We start from the raw sequence: 20351 nt of genomic DNA, 5'->3' as shown, positions 1-20351 counted from the left end.
ATCTCAGCTCTGAGCTTTTTTTTTTTTTTTTTTTTTCGCTGCGCCAATTTTTTTTTTTTTTTTTTTTCCTTTAGCCTTTGGCCTTATAAAGCATAAGGTAGGTCGGGGTGGGTACGCTCAGAATTAATTGGCTTTGATTCCAGATAAAGAATACCAAGAAACATAATTTCATCCAGCCGCTTGGCTCGGTTCCCCGGGCTGGGCCCGTGCAGCTGTCAGGACCCGGTGTTATGATGCGGCTTGAGGTAGCGTTACCTTGGCAACCTTTGCAGCAAATGCTTTTAGTGAGGACAGATGGATGCCATTCACCACCCGGGAAGCTGTGTTTGTGATTGGGTAAAGACAGGAGGACTTTGCTCAGCTTGAATGATGGAAATAGGCAACATTTTTTGTCCAGTTATTTAATTTCATTTTGCTTTTATCGGTAAATTGATTGTTTACCATTGAAGACATGTAACGATTCATCGATCATCACTGTACCTCCTCTATCCCGGTAGTAATAATTACTACGGTCATTAAATGGCTCAGAGCCCTCTAAAATGTCGATAAATTAATTTGTCGCTCTGCATTTTTTAAATTATACGGCCATTCAGTTTATTCGATTATTTATTTATTTTCTGAGCTTGACAGTTCCTCAGATGACGCAATTTGGTGTCTGGCTATTTTGCATTAAGCGGATAATTGGAGACATAATGAGATATGTGTCATGGATCTGTGCCAGTCAGGGAGAAATGAGACAAGTCATTTAAATCGGCGTGTTCTGACATGTTTTTTTTTTCGGCACCTATTAAGCCCAAACGTGACAAAACGGCTTGTTTCTAAAATCGTTACCGCGTGGCGTGTGAGCTGTCACTGGCTCCGAGGCGATCGGATTGATCCGACGGCCCCCTTTTCAACACATCGATTTGCACAGCAATTATTTAGCCTGTAAAATAACGAGACGGGGAATCGAGGGTTCTCAGGCTCCGGTTTTAATACTGATACGGTGCATCCAGGAGTCGCTGAATCCCTCTCTGCAAAATGTGTGCAGTGGAATAAATAAACGGACTCGGAAGGAGGAGACAGAGAGGGGTTGAGCTGTTGTTATTTCACTTCGGACCCTCTGGTTCTAGCGTTGCTTGGATCCGGGCTTATCGTTGATCTCTCAGCTGTGACCGTTGATCTGACATCTGTTGGGTGGCCATCTCTTTCTCACGGCTGAGCTCTTTCCTGAAAAGCCATCTAACTCACACTAAATGTCCTGTGAAATCCCCCTCGTCGGGAGTTCGGTACTGCTTTCTTGTTCCGGACCAAAGAACCGTGAACCCCAGGGAAGCGGACAGTAGAATCCGAAAATGGTAGGGTGACTGAGGTTTTTTGGGGGCCGTCGAGTCAGGCTGCGTCAGCTTTGTGGCCGATGGGGCGTCAGCCGTGGAAAGGAATCTGAATCCATCATATCATTTAGGAATTGTATAATATGTGACTTAAGAAGAAGCAGGAACGTCGATGATTTTTTTCCAAGGTGGTCCAAGAGGTTTTCTCTCACCTCTGGCCTTGACAAAAAGATGTTTCATCCGACCTCCGAGCAGCTGCCGCTGCCACAGTTTCAACATTCTCACGTTACACGAGCCTTCGTCCTCTCCTTCTTTTAAATTGACACGGAACATTGGCGTGAAGCATTTAGAGCTAATGACATGTCTTTGCAGCCTGGCCAAGACGGTTGGCTGCAGCAAGTGCCAGAGCGGTCCAGACCGATTTAGTGCCCGAGACGAAATATGAAAATGACATTTGTTTCAGGACAAATACAATTTTATTTATTTGAATTTTTTTCATTTTACTTAATTTGTAATTCATAAATGACTTTCATATAATGTTTCTATTTATTTTTAGAAAATGCAACACCAAGATGTCAAAATAGTGTCAGGTGGATTCAGGTGTTGGCCTTGCAATACACACACAAAAACATACTTTCAAACACACACACACACACACACACACACACAAACACACACACACGAGTCTGGTTTGTTTGGTTCTGGGGGTTCTGCGGTGCCCCTCTCCAGTTTGACTGTTCACCAGTATTCGTCAGAGGTCTGGCCGCCAACCGACTCGTGAGCTATGGAGCGTGCGCACGTACATGCGTGAGTGTGAGTGTGTGTGGATGGCTGTGTGGGGGGGGGGGGGGAGGGCGAAGGCTGGGAGTCTGTTTGCAGAGAGCGGCTGGAGCGTTGCCAGTCCGTTGGAGGGTGTTCGGCGCTGTCAGCTGCTGAAGATCATTAGTTTAACCAGAGCCGATGTTCTAATCAGAGGCGCGAGAGACCAGCTTTGTTACAAACAAACAGTCCTCCGGTCACCAGAAGCCACAAACACCATCCGGGGCGCCGGCGGTGCATCCAACTGATCACGGTCTGCGTCCACAATTAGTTACTCTTCAAGTTTCCGCCAGCCTACTTTCTGCAAGATTCTTTGTCTTGAGAAACTGCTTCTTGTGTTGTTATTTCCAAAAGGTTAAAATAATTCAACAATCAATCAGTGGATTTAATTAAATCCCAGTCACGCATTTAAATAGAAATAAAGTTTATCACAAAAACAACAAACAATGCTTTTTTTTCGCTCTGTCTTCTAAAATAGTGGGTCAGTTTTTATCTAAACTTCTGTAAACCACTTTACACGATGAGACAAGGCAATCTGATGAAAATGATACAAGAACAAGAAATAGATTTACTCATTACTACTCCAGAAGAATGTCTTTATTTCTTTATTTGCTGATTTAAGTATTCTGGCTTAAATCAAGACAAGGATGCCTGAATATTGGGGAAATGTTCAATAAATTCAAACACTAAACAAGGAAAAAAAAATGGCCGCAGGTTGTTTTCACAACTTTCTTTGAAGTTGTTTCCGTCGATATTCTTCCTATTTTTAATTGTTTAGTTGGACTTTCAAGGAGGTAAGAAGAGTCATGATGACGTCAGTAGAAGTCTCCCACGTTGCGGGATCATTTTTTTCTTTTCGCCTCCCCGACGCTGAGACGAAACGTCTTTTCCCCTGGCTCCGTTTGTAAGCTCATTCCATTCACCAAGGAAATGTTCCGATCTGTCCCGGATCTCCGTCCACTTGTCACCCGTTGGGGTGGCGGTGGCCGTGATAGCTCACTCATCTCGAGGACACTCCCCCCCCCCCCCCCCCCCCGCCGCCTCCTATTGGTCCTTTACTGAACAAGTGGAACAACGGTAGCGTCTAACAGCGCCTCGAAGGAGGGAAAACAGAGATTGGCCTCATGCAGGTACCGGGGCTGCAGTTGCCACAGTGCTAAGTGGAACATCATTTCACAGTTCACAATAGGAGTCTCTTTTCTGAGGATGGACCCCCGGACTGCTGGGATGACTTCAAATTACTGAAATTATTGAAATGTTCCACAGGTTCCTCTCTGGTCTCAGGTTTTGTTTTTTTTTTTTCCACAGTGCTGTTTCCTTATTCTCTGCAGGAGACGACATATTAAAGAAAAATAAAAAATAAATAAATAAGGTTAACAAGCTCGGTGCTGCCGTGCTGGAGCCCGGGAAGTATCTGATTTGCACGGGGGGAACTTTTTTTTTACGATTATTCAGCATTATGTCTTCATTTTTAATGCGGAATTGGCTGGTAAAATAGGTTAGTGAGAACTTTGACGGATCAGGGAGCCGCATGCTGCAAACCGCGCTGGTTTATTGAACTGCCTCTTTTCAAATGAGGTATAAAAATAGAAGCGTTGGGGGGGGGGGGGTGCAATGAGTCAAATCGTCCCTCACAATTCCAGTGCATTTGAATTAATACCTTCATGTTTTTCACGAGGGTTGCATTGTGTACTCGGATGATGCATTGGATCCATCACCTGCCGGTTTAATCACCAAAGCTCCTTAAATTGGCATCGATTTTTGAATCCCTCGACAGACAAGGGAGCCTTCGGGGCTCATTCAGCACACGGGAACTAAAAATAATAAGAAATAAATTAGTAAATAATCAGTCCAACCCTGAAGTCCCATCTTTCTTGAAGATTAGAGGAGCAGTTAGGCAATGCTACGACACGACATAATAATAATCATAGTTTTTGATTTTTCTGGCCCTTAATGAGGAGCTATGAACCTCTTGAATCAGTGATTCCTTTTTTTCGTCTCATAAGCGAAAACAGGATGGAAGAAAAAGCACACGAGTACAAAAGTGCATATCATTATATTCACGCGTTGCTCGTGAAGTCTGATGTGACTCTGTGGCACGAACCATGAGTCTCCTCCACCTGCATTCCCCAGCGGTCGCCAGAGATGCTGACAAAGCAGTTCTGATGATCTCCCTGCAGCGTTCACTGTCCAAACGCAAATCCCAGCACTTTGTTCAGCCCGACCCCGGGGACGCGAAGGTTTTCGGGAGGACTCGACGTTCTCCGCGCAACCTTATCACTAGTGACGGGAACTCGGGTGATTGATAGGTCCTTTACATCCTGGTAACAAAGAATTTTTTTTCCGTCCCTTTTTTCCTATGAATCCTGACAACTTTTAGGTGAGGGGATGATTAAATGAGCGGGCGCCAAAGGATCATCAATCTTCAGACTAAATCAGCAGCTGTCAGGGGGACCCGTCCTCTCCACTCACCGACGTATGTAATTTGGGGAGAAGGAGGATGGCGAAGATGGTCTTTTGATGTTAACTTCAGCCAATCATGCGGCGCTGTCGAAACCGGGAAGCTCATGACCAAAGCTGTCGTCCTCGCCGCGGTCGTCCTTAATCAGAACAGCGTTTTAATTAATGACAGCTGGTTTACACGCAGGTATTTAATTCACGTCCCTCTCGCCTGTGCAAAACTCGTCGTGAAACTTTTTTTTTTTTTTTTGCGCGGCCATTGTTGTGTTATTAAGTGCTTTTAAACCTGGCACTTTCAGAAACATTCACAGCTTATTAAGCGTGATTTATGAATGTTTAATCACGGTTTATATTTACAGCCTGCTCTCTGCCTCTCGACCAGCACATTTTGCCTGATGCGTCCTTCGGGTTACTGAATATCTTTTGTGTGGAGCAGACGTCACGCCATGGCGTGCTGCGTAATGGCTTCTGAGTGGGATATGCCGCTAATAAATCCCTAATTTTATCTGTGCTTTGTCTATGTTTACCTATTTATCTATGTCAAATTAGATATTTTGAGGCTTCAAGCTGAGTTTTTTTCTTTTTTTTTTCTCTTTTATACTGACTGCATAACCGGTCTGAGAAATCCTCTTCATGGCTGCGATCTTAATTATTCAGCCTTTGGATCCAGGCTTTGGAAGGCTGCTCTTGCTTTAGGCTGTGTGTTGTATGGGTATGTGTGTGTGAACGTGTGTGTGTGTGTGTGTGTATGTGTGTTTGTGTGTGTGTGTGTGCTTGTGTTAAACCGCGCTACGCACTCACTGTTTGAAGAAATGTGTGTATTAGCATGCGTTTGACATTTCAATTCGGCGTTCCTGTTCCTTGTATCTCCTCGTTATGAATAATACATGGGTGTGTTTTAGTGGTAATAGCCTTCGCAGGCCTGCTTTGGCTGTCCGGCCAAAGGAGTGTCTTGTCGTGCACGAGCCTCCGGTCCCCGTCTGCGTTCACGTGCCAGTTTGAGTTTGTAAACTGATTTATTCTGACGGGCTGGCACTGTTCTTTCCGGCTCACCGGCAGGCTTCATTCAACTGTAAAGACAGAACCGCCTCTTTGTTCCGTAATCAATAATAAGGCGGCCCGGCGAGACTAAACCGTGTCGAGCCCCCGCGCCTCTTCCGTCCTGTCTTGTTTCACGTCACGGCGAACCTGTCCTGTGATCAGTCGTTCGTCTTCCGTGACTGACAACTTTGAAAGCTCGCCTTGTGGAATGATGATTAGGGAAGGAGCCGCAAACACCAATTTGGATACCGATCCCGGCTGATATTTGGGGGCGGGAGGCGGGGTTTAACCTGGGCGGGTCACCTTTCAATCGCATGGACGCGTGCACTCGCTCGTGCATCTGCGCCGCGGGGTATGCGAAGCCTATGGCAGCTTTCATTGGTCGAGGAAAGGGTCGCCCTGGACACCAGTCAATCAAAAGGCGGCACAAAGAGACATACAACCATTCACTCTCTCATTCCAGTGTGTGAGCACTTTAGGTTGTGCAATCAACCCAGTTTGTGCTTTCGGAATTACTTGCAAAGTGATTTTGCAAAGTGCATTTTTTGAATTCCAACTGTGAAAATAATAATCATTTTGAAAGAGGACGGCGAAGTAGCCAGGAACCCCAACTTGATAAAAGCCTGGTTTTAAATCAAACTGTCTATTTCGAAATTGTGATTTGGAGACGGCGTAATGATGCTACTGGCCAGCAGGTGGCATACCGGGATGACATGATGGGGGGGGCTCCCAGACAAATATCTAAACCAATATATGTGTAAAAAAACACCATTACACAGTTATCAATCTCTCTGTCATTCAAGCTATTATTTTACAGCCTCAGCCATTGCAGCTACATCCTGTTTTTGGACTGAGTGTGATATAACCTGTCAAAAGCAGTGGCTTTAACATGCACTCCATGGTTTCTACATGTTCTATGTTCCCCTCAGGTTCCCCCTCATGAGGTATCAGTTTGTCAGTTATATAGAGATATATAAAGAAAGACAGCACAAAATAAAAAGGTAATAAATCTCCAAAGCTGGTAAACAAATGTAAAAAAATGCAGCATTTAATTAAGAACAAATCTCAGGATTAGAGTCCTGAGTGTGAGATCAGTTTTAAACGAGTCGTAAGTCATGATTACGTGAAAAGAGCTATGGGCTCTTTTGGTTTACTGTCACACACATACACACACACACACACACACACACACACGCATCTTTCACTCCATCTCCCTCAGCTGATGCTGTGTGGCTCAGCAGTGGCCACAGACAGACAGACAAACAGAGGGGGTTGAAAGACCTCGCAAGTTAGTAGAGAGAGAAAGAGAGCGAGAGAGCAAGAGAGAAAGAGAGAGAGAGAGAGAGAGAGAGAGAGAGAGACTCACCGGCTGCGTGGACAGAGCTGTGGCGCAGGAGGAGGAGGAGGAGGAGGAGGCGACGACGAGATGCAACGGGAGGACAGACTGTCTCAGCAGTGGAGAGAAACAGAGAGGCAGAGCCGAAGAGAGAGACCGCCAGAGAGAGGGGAGGAAAGAGGAGGACGGGCGAGGGGAGAGGAGTCACCGGGAGCGCGGAGCGGGATCACGCCGGAGGAGGATGACAAGGGCACCGAAGGAGGCGAGCAAGCAGGGAAGCCTCTGCTGAGGGGCGGAGGAGCAGGAGGTGGGGGGTGCTGGAGAGAAGTGCCTGAGGAGAGTGTGGTGCACAAAGTGGAGAAGAAGAAGAAGAAGAAGAGGAGAAGAAGCCGGCGGGGAGGTCGAGCTCGTGGCGTTTGAGTGACGCTGATGGAAAAAAAAAAGCGAGGAGGAGGAGCTTGAGGGCAAGTTGATGGATTTGATTTGGAGGGAGTATTTTTAGCAGGAGGAGCAGAGACATGGCAGAAATGCTGAGAGCGGAGCCGCTGCCCAGGAAGTCCACGAGAAACTACTCCGGGGGAGAGGAAGGAGGGATGAGGGAAAACTGAGGACGGTAAAGGGCGGAGAGACCGAAGCGGAGTGTGACCGCGCCGTTTGCCCCCTCGCAGGAGACGAGACCGCTGCCGGCGCGTGCACGCCTGGTGCCGCCACCCCTGCGCGAGAGCGGCTCGTTCGGCTCACCGCTGCGTCGGCGAGAGGTTCCGCCGCACCAAGTAGCCACCCGCCCGGCGCGGTCGGCGGGGGAGGAAACCTTGAGTCAGTCGGACCAAAAACAAACGAGCGTGCTCTACTTCTGTGCCGTCCAATGAAGTCATCCGCGTGACGGCCGCCAGGAAGTGATGGCAGCCGCTGGCTGATGGATGCCTCTGACAGCCGGGGAGGCCGGGAAGACTCACACGCTTCTCCAAAAAGAAGAAGAGTAGTGGAGGGGGTGGAAGAGAGCACTTCTCCAAACAAGCCTCTCCGCCGTCCTCTCTCATTATTCTAATTACCTCCCCTTCCTCCTCCTCCTCCTTCTTCTTCCCTTTATTTTTCCGTTCTTGCGCTCCGCGCTAAGCCGTCTGTGTTTTGTATGCTATCCCCCTCTCTCTCCCTCCCACCCTCCTCTTCCTCTTGCCTTTGCCCGCTCTGTCTCATCCGCTCTCGTTCGCTGTCACCCTCGCTGCGCCGGATGCCGGAGTCACTCATGTAGAAGCCACCTTGCTTGGAGCCCGTTTGCAGAGCTGTTTTTTTTTTTTTTTTTTTTTTTATGTATGTATCAGTTTATTTTTTCCTCCCCGCTGAGCCGGATGATCACAGTCCGGTCCTCGGAAGACAGCGGGAGGGACGACCAACAAGTAGCTGAGGCTGAGTCTGTCTGAGCCGGACAGATAAATCCCTGTGAGCGCGGATCCACGTGCCCCGATCCCACGCGGGGATCTCGGAGTCGTCTGCAGCTGCGAGGCCGGGGCTCATCCAGGTGCGGATTACCGTAGTGGATTTATCCTGGAACTACATGTGGGCCCGAGCCCCGGAGGCCTGGCTGGGAAATGAAGCCCTCCCCGCGGCTGTAGGAGTGCTGTGGGCAGCCATGACCCTGGAGGGGCGCTGTCTCCGGGGGGGATCCCCCGCCATGATCAGGAAGGGTCGCCGGCAGCGTCCCGCGAGGCCGAATCTGGCTCGGCTGACCTCCGCCCTGCTCTCAAGGACACGCCTGCACGGCCTGAGGCACGTGTGCATCCCCGGGGGCTCGGTGGGTCGCAGGGCCTTCTGGATGCTGGCCCTCTGCACCTCCCTGGGGTTGCTCCTGTCCTGGTCCTCAAACCGCCTGCTCCACTGGCTTTCCTTCCCCACGTACACACGGGTCCACTCCGAGTGGGCCAAAGAACTGGCCTTCCCCGTAGTCACCGTCTGCAACAACAACCCCATCCGCCTGTACAAGCTCACCAAGAGCGACCTGTACTTTGCCGGCCACTGGCTGGGACTGCTGCTGGCCAACCGGACAGCCAGGCCTCTGGTTCTGGACCTGCTCCAGGAGGACCGTCGCGCCTGGTTCAGGAAGCTGTCGGACTTCCGGCTCTTTCTGCCGCCCAGAAACTTTGAGGGAACCAACTTTGAGTTTATGGATAGGTTGAGCCACCAGCTCGACGACATGCTGCTGTCCTGCAAGTTCCGAGGGGAACCCTGCGGCGCCCACAACTTCTCTTCTGTAAGTCCGGCGGTTTCCACTCAATGCTGACGGGACTGTTACCTTATATGTTTTGGGTTCTCCCACGTGCACCGAATGCCACGTTTCCCGTTCCCGGATTCTTGTTAAGTGTGACCGTCAAACCAGAGCATCAAAAACCCAGATGAAATAAACATCAAGTTTTTTTTTTGTTTTTGACAGAAACGGCGCTAACCTTGATCCCACGCCAGCGAGAAATAGTTAATGACCGACACGGTTGAGGCGCAAGGCGGCTGCAGCCTCTCTGAATCAAAAGCATCTTTCCTGCCGCCGCTGCGTGTGTGTGATCCCTCTTATATCTGTGTTGCTTTTCTGCATGGGTGGTGTCAGGTTCAGGGATGTGTGTTCCACACTCCCTCGGGATGTTTGATCCATAATAGATGTTTCTACTCAGGATTATGCCAGAGCTGAAACTGTCTTTGAAACTTTTCTCTTTCTCTCTCTCGCGCTCTTGCTCGCTCTTTCTCTGGCCCTGTGCATTTGTGTATGTGTCACTACAATTAGTCCCTCTCTCTCACTCAAAGAAGTCAAAGTGGCAGGTTTATGTTGGCAAAACCCTCTGTCACGCGCCATCTCCCTTTCCTGAAACGTGTGTTTGTTGCTAACGGGGCGCCGCGTTGTAAACAGACGGCAGGACTCGTACGTGAGCGAGGCGCGTTCTCTCATTAGCATAAGTTAATTGAGCAAATAAACACCAGAAATAGTACGACGTGCATCGCTGACTTTGTATTATAACTTTTCCGATACCGCTATTGATTTTGACCCCTGAACTCGAAGACTGTCATTGATTATCGACATGATACAACTGAATAGAAATGGCCGCCTATTGGCCGACGCTGATTTTCCCCAGTATGCCAACAGTCTATCACGTTACTGCCAAAAAAAGCATCTGTGTTTAATAGCTCTATTATATTATTAATATTTACCAACATAGAGCCTAATGTTGTCGCGTCAATTCTACCCGGTAGGCAATGGTAGAACAGCGCCCCCTACTGACACGGAGGACCCGTTGGTTTATTTTTGTTATGATTATTGAGGTTATTTTACTGCATTTTACAATTGGTTTTGGATGTTTTTAGGATAATTTATATTGAATCCGTGTTTGGATAATTATTCATGGATCAGTTTATTGCCTGTGAAGAACAGTAAATGAATGCAGGAAGAAAAAACCATGAGCACCATAATTAAACTGGGCTCATCTACTCATAGTTTTCATCCAAAGCGTCTTTGCTTCCCCTGTCGCGCTACGATATGGAGCTCACAAACAAACACATCTAAGCTAGCAGTTGGGTCCAAACAGGTGCGGAATTTGCTTGCAGCATCTGTGATATCCCATAATTTGCTTAGCACTGTTTACTCTTGTCTACTTAGCCATTCATATATTTGTGTTGTACTATAATGACAGTGCTTTGATCAGCATTCCCACCTCACAGCAAGAGCCCGGTTTATACCCAATGCACTCTTGGGTTCTCTGTGTGGGGTCTCCTTGTTCTTCCCCTCTTCCTCTGTGGATTCTCTCCAGATTCTCCTGACCAAGTTCTCCTTGTTTTCCTGTCTTGGATCTCTCATCTCCTTCTCGGGTTCTCTGGATTTTCCTGCCCATGTGCTGTCCATGCTCTCCTGCCTGGGCTTTCTCCAGGATCTGCCTCTTGCTCCCAAAGTCCTAAAACAGTCAGTAGGTTCAGTGTCTGTAGGTTGTATCTTTGATTGACAGGTGACCCGTCCCGCTTTAACCCCGCCTCTTGCATAAGCGTAATCTGGGATTGGCTGCGGCCCCTTACCGCCATGTGTGTAGGATAATCAGTTCATAACTCTAGACTTGGACATTTTTCTTATTTCAAATATGATGCTCTATAAGTGCTCCTTCCTTCTCCACATTGTATTCTTTTGCCAAAGTCCAGTCATCGGTCTGCTTGTTTGCCTTTCAACCTTATTCGCCCTTCAGGACTTTATTGAGTTTGTTCTTTAAAGAAAAAAGAAATGCATGACTCTTATCCTACGCGTGGCTAGTTACTGTATGCTAACTGGAGTCGGTACAAACAGAGGAAGCTGGTACTATCAAAGCTGAGCACAGAACAAATGAAAAGCCCTTTAGAAAAGACTCAACCTGCAATTAAAACCCAGAGAATGCAACAATGACCCGATCTTTCTGAAATCTTCCATGGATTCCGTGCATTTGTCATGTAAGTGGGCACAAAAAACACATTAGGTGCGAGTGAACCAGACAAATCACATTTTGTCCCGTCTCACAAGATGCCGCATATTATCTTGTATCTTTTTTTTTATCAGAAAGGCGACAAGGTGCATTTCGCCGTATGACTTTCGAAAGAGGATTCTAAGCAACAGCCGTGTCATTAATTCAGCTTCCATTAACACCACTGTCAAGTCGAGGTTTCATCAAGGTAGGGAGAGAGAGAGAAACGCTACATCTGTTTTCCATCTATCAGCCAGTGTTCATCTTTGAAATGAATAAATAAATACATGAAGGTTTGTTCTCTCAGCTCTTTAGTTAAGGTAATGGCCACCGGAGTGGGTCCACTAGCATGATAAAACAATGGGCGCTCGCCAGGAGTGATGGACTCATCCGAAAGGGGCCGGGAAAATGAAGTTTGCATGCTAATGTGAAGACGGTGCGGGAATGCAAGCCGACGCCTGAGCTTTCCACCTCCGATGCAAAGCGCGTGTTTTAAAACACCAAAAAAACACAGAGTCTCATTTCCTTGCACGTCCGCGGATTTTCTTCCCCGCGCGTCGGACGCTGTCGGCTTCACTTTTTGTGAAGTGGAGAGCCGCATCGATTCGCCCACCCGCCGCCATGCCTTCCCACCACGTCCCGTGCTACCTCGCCAGGAGGGCCACATACCCCTAACCGGCCCTCGGTGCTTTCCTGTAATCTCATTAGCCCGTCTCTGCGAGTCAGCAAAGGCTCCCGGAGGCCTTTTCATTATCGCTGCATTCAGAGCGGCTGCCGCTCTGAAGACAAAGAAGAGAAGGATTTAAAAAGATTGAGGAGGACGCTTGGAACTGGAAGTAAATAAAATTTGAGGGTTTTTTTTCGAGCGGTATCGCCTTGCATGTTCCGAGGGGACGGTCAATAGATAGAAAAAAAATTGCGAGATAAAATAAATGTGCCCTGTAACGCTTGCAAACCTCTCGCAGTGGCCAGTATTCATCCCCCGCTCAGCAGCAAATGGCCGACTAGAATAGGCTTCACGAATCGATAAATCTATTAGCTGTGCGCTGTGGTTTACGGTGGACAATTTTGCTCCCACTTGTCCACCGCTGATATACGCAGCCGGGCCCGCGGCTCAGCTCGCCATAGCCCCCTCCCGACCCCTCCCACGGTAAAAGCCGTATGAAAACATCCGGCCACCCGCAAAATGAAAATGTTAGCGATACCTTATCATTTAAGAAGGTGAGCTAACGCATCTTCACCTCGCTTTTTCCAAGTTCTGCAAGGGACTGGATTCTGTACCCTGCTGCCGCAATTTAAACAGCGCCCGTGATGGGAGAATGGGGAAGCAACTCGCCTCTGCTCTCCTTGGGGCGTCACCCGTGGAAACGCCAGCCTATTGCTTCACCAGGCATGGTGTTGGTGTTCTAGAACCATACAAGTGTTGGTTAACAGGTAACAGACCACGGCTGCAATCAAATTTATCGTTGACATTTGGGATTTTCATTGATATTTGTGAAGTGGATATTATTTACAGTAGAACCTCGACTTGCGAACGTCCCCAATCACGGACAAACTGGATTAGGACAATGGATTATGATTAAATTTTGAATCGACCCGCGAACAAGCCTCAGTTCATGAGCACAAACAAAAAAACTTGCTGGCTGTCCGCGTTGTAGCGTAGTTGCAGTCTGTGTTGTTTACACATCTTTCACGTTCATCTTTATGGTCCTCTGTTATAATGCTTTTTTGTGCTTTTTTCAGTAAGTTAGCCCTCGTTATAGCTTCCAAAAACATTAAGCTCACTAATGATGGTGGTGTTAAGAGGTTAAGATTTGCTGTTGATCTGAAGAAGGAAATCATTGCTAAACATGAAAGTGGTTTTCCTGTTACTGATCTCGCCAACCACTACGGCATGGCTAAGTCAACCATCTGCACAATCCTGAAGAACAAAGATGCGCTAAAGAAGGCTGCTGTGGCTAAAAGGGTGTCCTACATTAATGATGCAAAAGTCTCTAGTCTTAGAAGGAGTAGAAAAATTATTGTTAGTTTGCGTTAATAAAAGACAGCTTGCTGGAGATGCTTTAGCGAGGGTCTCATAAGCAAGAAGGTTTTGCTTTTGCATGCTTATTTAGTGAAAGAAATGCAGAGCACAAGCGCTGACAAGAAGAACAAAAAAACTAGAATCACAGAGATAATTTAGGTTATCTTTAATTCCTCTCTATTTTTTGCCACAAATAAACTCATAGAAAGTTTCAAAAGAGAGCAGGATGTTTTTTTGCACCTGAAGAATGGATCAATAGGTTTTTGATTGATTTCAAATGGAAAAATTGATTAAATTTGTCAAAGGACAAATTAAAATCGTAAGAGGCTCTACTGTTTTTCCAGGCATGGATCAATATCGTTGGAAATGACCCACATGCGGCGACAAATCCGGGCAGATTAATCGTCTTCATTTCTTTTGTTTTCAAAGCTGCTCCTGCTCAATACCTTCGTCTTTAACCCGCAAATGCCGCCGTTCTCGGCTCTCCCTCACCTCCTCACCCTCATCGTCTTCATCATTTCCATTTTCCATTTTTCTGGAATATATATATATATATATAGACGCGGGGGGGGGGGACAAAAAAGGCAGCTTTCATTTCGACTTTATTTTTTCGAAGCCAGCTGATAAACACATCACAGGGCTTGGCAGCTAAAGAGAACAACATTTCCATAAAGAGTTGAGGAGAAAAGCAGTAGCGAAAAGAGGAAAGGATAATGGAGTCGCAGTCACCGGCCTGCCAGAAAAACAAACAAAACAAAAACAAATCAAAGCTAATGACTGTGTTTATTTCTTTTATTTTATTTCATTTGGAAAAAAGGCAGAATTTGGCATCTCCTTGCTTCCATTTTCACAATATTAAGTAAGAGCTGCCAAACAGAAGCTTTGGATGCATACGGGGACATATGACTCCGCAGTTTAGCCTCTGACGACATCTTTCATTTGTGAAACGCTGATTCCCCTACGAAGAGACCTTCCAGGGGCCTGTCAAGCCGAGGGGTGGGGGGTTGGAGGTCGGGTGCGGTGGCGTCGATCATCAGGCAAAAAAAAGACTCCCCTTCCAAGAGAAGCCGGCCAACCTGGTCCGATCCTGGCTCCGAGCTGCAGTTCCCTGATCGGTTTGTTTGGCTGCCGGTCAATGGTCACCTGACAACCACCCCCTACACACACAAACACACGCGTAAACAACCCATGCCTCTGCAGAGCGAGCCACTGCAGCCAGGTAGAGCCAGACACTTCATTCAGTGTGTAAACCTTCTGTATCCGAGCCAGAAACATCCAGCTGTGTCCCAAATACAGTCATTTCGGAAATGTGTGTGCGCGTGTGTGTTTGACCCGGCTGGAAATAGTACAGAGAATATTGCGTGGGAGCCCCCCCGTCTCCCCCGTTTAATTATCGAACTAAATTTCATACACACGAAAAGGCGGTGTTTGACATCAGCCCGGGCTCTCCAGCTGTGTGGTTCCACGCTGCGGTTCTTATGATGATATGATAAGTTGATGCATGCGTGTGTATGTGTGTGTGTGTCATGAAGATTGCATTCACATTTTAAAAGAGAAATTTAATAATGTCATTTCAAAAGATGGATAGAGGAGGAGAGGAAGGATAATGTTTTATTACATGACAGTTTGGGCACGAGTGTCGCAACGCATTCTGGGAAAACTGCCTCCTCTGGTCAATGTCCAGGGGCCATTTTCCTCCCTCTTCGTTAGCTGCTGTGATTAGCATGCACGGAGGCATCAAAATAACACAATAGATCTGATTGGACCGTCAGCTGTGGAATACGCAAACAGGAAAAAAAGATAAAAGTGTGATACATGTCCGATCTTCCGGCTTGGAGTTTTATTTTCAAGATTTATCCGTCTTGTTTTCCCCGCTTGAGCCTTTTTTTTTATCCTGTTGGCAAAAGCCTACTTATCTACAGCCACATTAACTTTAACTGCCCTTTATTTAAACCTCCGTGAGCCCCTTTAAATCTCGCTCTGTGCTTTACCTCCAAAAGGCAAACATGCATTTATGTGCAAAAATTCAAAGCCCATTTCAACCCCCCACCTGTTAGTATTGTGCTCCGGCAACTATGCGCTCCTCAAGCACGCAGCTGCTGAAGATTCCCGTGCATTGGGAGAATGCAAGGCTGGCGCTAGTTTCTGGCACATATTGAGGACTTAAAGGTGGGAGTCCTAGTCTCCCTAGTTGCTGGGTCATTGTTCACTCAACCCTCACGTCCTCTCTGGACGCCTCTACGCATCCAGTGACAGATGACTTGAGACAGTTGACCGGGAACCGGACCATGAACCGCTATCAGGTTAAGTCCTTATGTATCACCATTTGTTCCTTAAGCAACCGGAGTCCGGAGACTAACAGACCAGAATCTGGAGTGCGATCCTCCGCCAGGTTTATTCCTCCACTAGCCTCACCTGTTCGGTGGTCTCCAAATGCTAATCCCCGTCAGGCTTAGTCCCTGTGTATCCTTGTTTGTTTCCCTTCACACCCTGAGACCAAAGACCAGACAGGAGGCCAGTAACCAGAGACTGGACTACTAACCCCGTCAGGTCAGCAGCACGTGAAATGCCAGAGCCCGGGAACCGGAGACCAAACCCATACTGTCCAGATATGTCAAGCACCTGGATCCTGCACTGAAGCAGTACCTCAAGTTGGAGGAGACAGACTTGCCTAAGCTGTTCAGGCTTCCGGGTGCCTACGGCCCCCCGACCTGTTTCTCCTGTTCCTACTCCCTCTTGTTTCAAGTAACTGTTCATCTGTTGGGCGGCACAGTGGCGCAGCGGTTAGTGATCGGCCTCACAGTATGAAGGACCCTGGTTCGACCTTTCTGTGTTGAATTTGCATGATCTCCCCCGTGTCTGTGTGGGTTTCCTCCAGGTTCTCCGGTTTCCTCCCGCAGTCCAAAAACATGTAGCGGGTAAATTGGAAGAAAATTGGTGAAGAACTGCCATCAGTGACTGCATGAATTGTTGTCTGTATATGAGGCCCTGCGATTGCTTGGCGACCGAAGAGTCCAAGGTGTACGCCGCCTCTCAGCTGGGATGGGCTCCAGCATCCCCCGCAACCCTGAGTGCAGGATAAGCGGCAGACGATGGATGGATGGATGGATATTCATCTGTTACTTTACTGAGTAAAATTAATTTTTGAAGTCTCTTCATTGATCCAGCATCTGGTGTTGCTTTTTAGTCTGTAAACACACTGAAACGTAACACCTCCCAAATTTTTTAATCTCTAAATTCAGGTTAAAGGACACTAATGAGGTGGCTTTGCAGTCTTGTTGGTGCCGGTGGTGGTTGGTGGTCGGGGAGTGTTGGGTTCCACCCAACCTGGCTACTCGGCACTGCTCTGGAGCGGCCCCGCTGAATTTCTTTCAATTGTTTGCTGGTAATAACAGGTCTCCTTTCCACTTGTTCGCCGCTGACCTTTCCAGCAGGATTCTGCAAGGAGGGACCAGGCCTTATTGATTTGGCTTGAGGTAGAATCACGAGTGACGCTCGGCGGCGAGCCGTGGCTCCTATCGCGTTGATGTCATTAGCCTGGGTGGCCCCCGCATTCACCCGTCTCCTCGCTCCCGGTACGATTCCTCCACTCCAGAATTAATGGCCTCGGCGGTTTTCGCGAGCTTTCGGCTTCTAGATTATTTAGAAAAAACGCGACGCTGCAGGCGATTGGTGGCGCCGCTCGTCGCTGAGATGGCGTTGTTCCCGGCTGCTCGGTGGCGAGTCACCCACCGTGCTCTTTGTCTCCGGAGTGAGAGGCGAGTCTTGAATGCAGATGAGAAGATTATACCTGGTTAGCCACAGTGGGGTCATGTTGATGCATAAACTGGTTGGAAACCAAAAGGCATATTGACAATGTTCGATTTCAGAAATACAATTTGCCCTGAACTGTGGACGTAAATATTAGCTGCACGTCATGGAGGACTCACAGCAGTACATGAGATGAGCCTTACACACACACACACATACACAAAAGCACACACACACACACCGATCTCTCTCTGGGGATGATATAACAATTAAAAACTTGAGGTTTGTGGAGACAAACAAAGCACGTGTGTTTGCTGGGGTCTTAGGAGAAGACAGATGACAGCAAATAATTCAAAACTCTGCATGAGGCAAACACACACACACACACACACACAGACACACACACACACACACACACACACACGCACACAGACTCTGCGCTAAATATCACACCTCAGCCTTTTCCCTCGAAAAGAAACGCACAAACAAACAGGAAATGCATCTCTCTACAGCCCCAGTTCCCATCTTGATCCACTTCCATAGCCCTGAGCAACAAACTCCTACTTGCAGTATTTTCCATAAACTGTGTGTATGTGTGTGTGTTTGATAGATGACGAGATAGATCAATAACACAGAAAGCGGTTCAAGAAAGACCAACAAAGCTGTTAAAAATGAAAAAAAATGTGTGTTTGCAGCACAGCAGCACATTACCGTAAAACTGAGAAAATTTTCAAAATTGCAGCGGGTTCATTCCCAGACGTGTGAATGACAGGGGGATCAGTGTTAAATGAAACCATCATGAGGTCACATGGATGTTTCGCTCCAAAGATGCGAAGATGCCCCGATTGCCCTGATGTCACTCAGGGAGGGACTAGTTGTGATTCTGGTTCTGAGGGGACAGTTTATATTCACACCTCAAGATTGGACGAATCCAGAGTCAGGCTCGAGGTCAAGCCCCACTCCTCGACTGGTTAAAAAAAAAAAATATCCTGATCGTATTCGACGTGATTAGTCGTCTCCTTGCTTCGGTTCAGATCCGACTTATCTGATCCTCATCCCTGCATGCAAACCGGTGCGGGCCCGAAAGCCATGCAGATGGAGCACAAATAAAACTTGATTTATGTCACTGCATCGGCTGACCGCCGACCCCATGCCGACACAGATGGCGGCGGGATTTATACTTCCGCAGTGCCGCGGCTGTTGTCATTTTGCAATTACGCTACCAGAAGATCAATCGGCGGCGGGATTTTGAGAGCGCTCCGTTAAGTTTTGCTCAAAAACGACTTCAGCCAGAGGCGGAGAGTCTCACCGTGGAGTCTGAACTGATGAGTGTGGAACGCAAAGAGAAAGCAGAGATGTGTGTGGAAATTAGCATATCTGTGCACGTCTATGTGTGTGTGTGTGTGTATTTATGTGTTGAAGGAGACATTCTGCTTGCTAAGAAATGTTTGTGCTGCCATCAAGCTTGAGCGGGTGCTGAAAGACTTTCTGCACAGACGTGTTTGGGTTTGTGCATGCGTGTAATCATTCTATCTTAAGATAATGTTTTCAACATAATCAGCCGCTGTGCTGCAGATGCTTTGATCCGAAAATGACAATCAACTCCGTCTTAACCGATGTGCCGCGCTGAGTGATGGCGGAAACCACTCTCATCTCCTCACCTCTTGTCCGATGCTTTCCATATATGCTATTTTAGAAAGCGTGTGTTGATTGGGTGGAGCCGGTTTGGCTCCGCCCTCATGGTCGACGGCCCATCGCGCGGCTGGGTCATGGACGATTCAACCGTTTGATTCGCTGACGCGCTCCGGTGACATGCACCTCCACGCTGCTGGGTATGAGCCGAGGCCCGGACGCAGCTGCCTCTGCGCTCCACGCCAGAATATGCCGCCATTCCGTCTTACTTTCTGTTTTTTTTTTTTTTTTTTGCTCTCGCATGAAGCGCCTGTCGGAAGCATGCCAGCCAGCAGAAATTTTTACGGCTCTGTTGAAAGGAGATAGCGGTTCTTTATGCAATGGCTCCTTTTCTCCTCAAACCCCCTGAATTTGGAAGCAGGTGAAAGAAACAGGAGTTCTCACTCTCTCCCTTCTTTCCTTTACCTTCTTTTTTTTTTCTTTTAAGCAAGCTCTTAATCCCTACCTTGTCCTCTTCAAATTACACGCGGGATCGATGCCGGCCGATCCCGATTTGGCTCCGGCGGTCTTCAGCCTGCAGCTCTTTGCCGTATTTCGGGCATTTCGTGCTCGGATGCGGGATGCGCCGAATGACGGTTGAAGCGGTTGAAGGCCGGCAGACGCTCAGACGCCGCTACGCGATCTCCCTCCGTTCGGCATTGAAGTTTTCCGACTGGTCAAGGCTGACGCATTGATTTGTTGAGTTTTCCTCACTCCGGCGCCGAGCGGTGGCGTGGACCCGTCAGCGTCGGCCAGCCAGAGATTAGGTTGTGTTGATGCTAATCCATATTTCATAGGTCTCCCCTGACCTCGGGTCCAAGGGACGCCACAGATTAGATCCGCTTGTCGCCTTTCTCCATTTCGCACGTCATTAAACGACGGTTACTCAAAATAGCTGCGACGCCAGTTCATTCCCAGCCTTTTCTCATTTCATCTGTTGCGGAAACAATCCAGAGGGTGTGATTTTTTTTTTGTTGTTTCTCGAAAATAAAAAAGGAGAATGTAAACAACGGGGAGCGTTCTCCGCGCCCCGGGGCTCTCCAGGTTTGAGCTCAGACAAAGGGAGGGGAAAGGGAGCGGCTTCTGAGATCCACAGTCTCTGTCAATAATTGAAGGCGCTGAGTGTCGGGGTGGAGTTTTGCCGCGCTCCTTCAGACGCCAACACCTTTATGAATAATGGAACTACAGGAAGTGATTCATCCCCCCGTCTACTTGACAGCACACTTTAAATCAGATTTAGCCCGATGCGTCCATGGCCGTATGCATGAATATATAAACATGAATAATTTCCCACTGTACAAATCCGCACTGGGTGCTGGATTGACACCCCCCCCCCCCCCCCCCAAAAAGCCCGGCAGAGCTAATTACTGAGAAACCACCTCGTAAGTGAGCATTATGTGGCGGCAGCCATCTTGACTGTTTACCCGCAATTGCCCGCATTTCCCTGGTGGTGTCACAGTTTTTTTTTTTTCTCTCTT

The 20351-nt window shown here is 47.9% G+C and overlaps 1 protein-coding gene across 2 annotated transcripts in view; it reads left to right on the top strand.

Annotated features, from left to right (window-relative positions):
• The window catches only part of asic2 (acid-sensing (proton-gated) ion channel 2), a 301381-nt gene that overhangs the window by 203035 nt on the left and 77995 nt on the right, over positions 1 to 20351 (top strand). The window contains exon 1 of one of the 2 annotated variants that reach the window (XM_086175925.1): positions 7036 to 9217. The exons of the other annotated variant lie outside the window; for it this stretch is intronic. Within the exon in view, the coding sequence (XP_086032051.1) occupies positions 8525 to 9217 (693 nt within the window). The 5' untranslated portion in view covers positions 7036 to 8524. Of the gene's footprint in view, positions 1 to 7035; positions 9218 to 20351 lie in introns of those variants that run through there. 2 annotated transcript variants of the gene reach the window in all.

This window comes from Fistularia commersonii, chromosome 28, assembly GCF_037954325.1.
Source record: "Fistularia commersonii isolate RoL2024-O1a breed Wild chromosome 28, RoL_Fcom_v1.0, whole genome shotgun sequence".
Classification (NCBI taxonomy): domain Eukaryota; kingdom Metazoa; phylum Chordata; class Actinopteri; order Syngnathiformes; family Fistulariidae; genus Fistularia; species Fistularia commersonii.
Note: the sequence above shows the minus strand (reverse complement) of the source record. Positions and strands in the feature narration are given on the sequence as shown.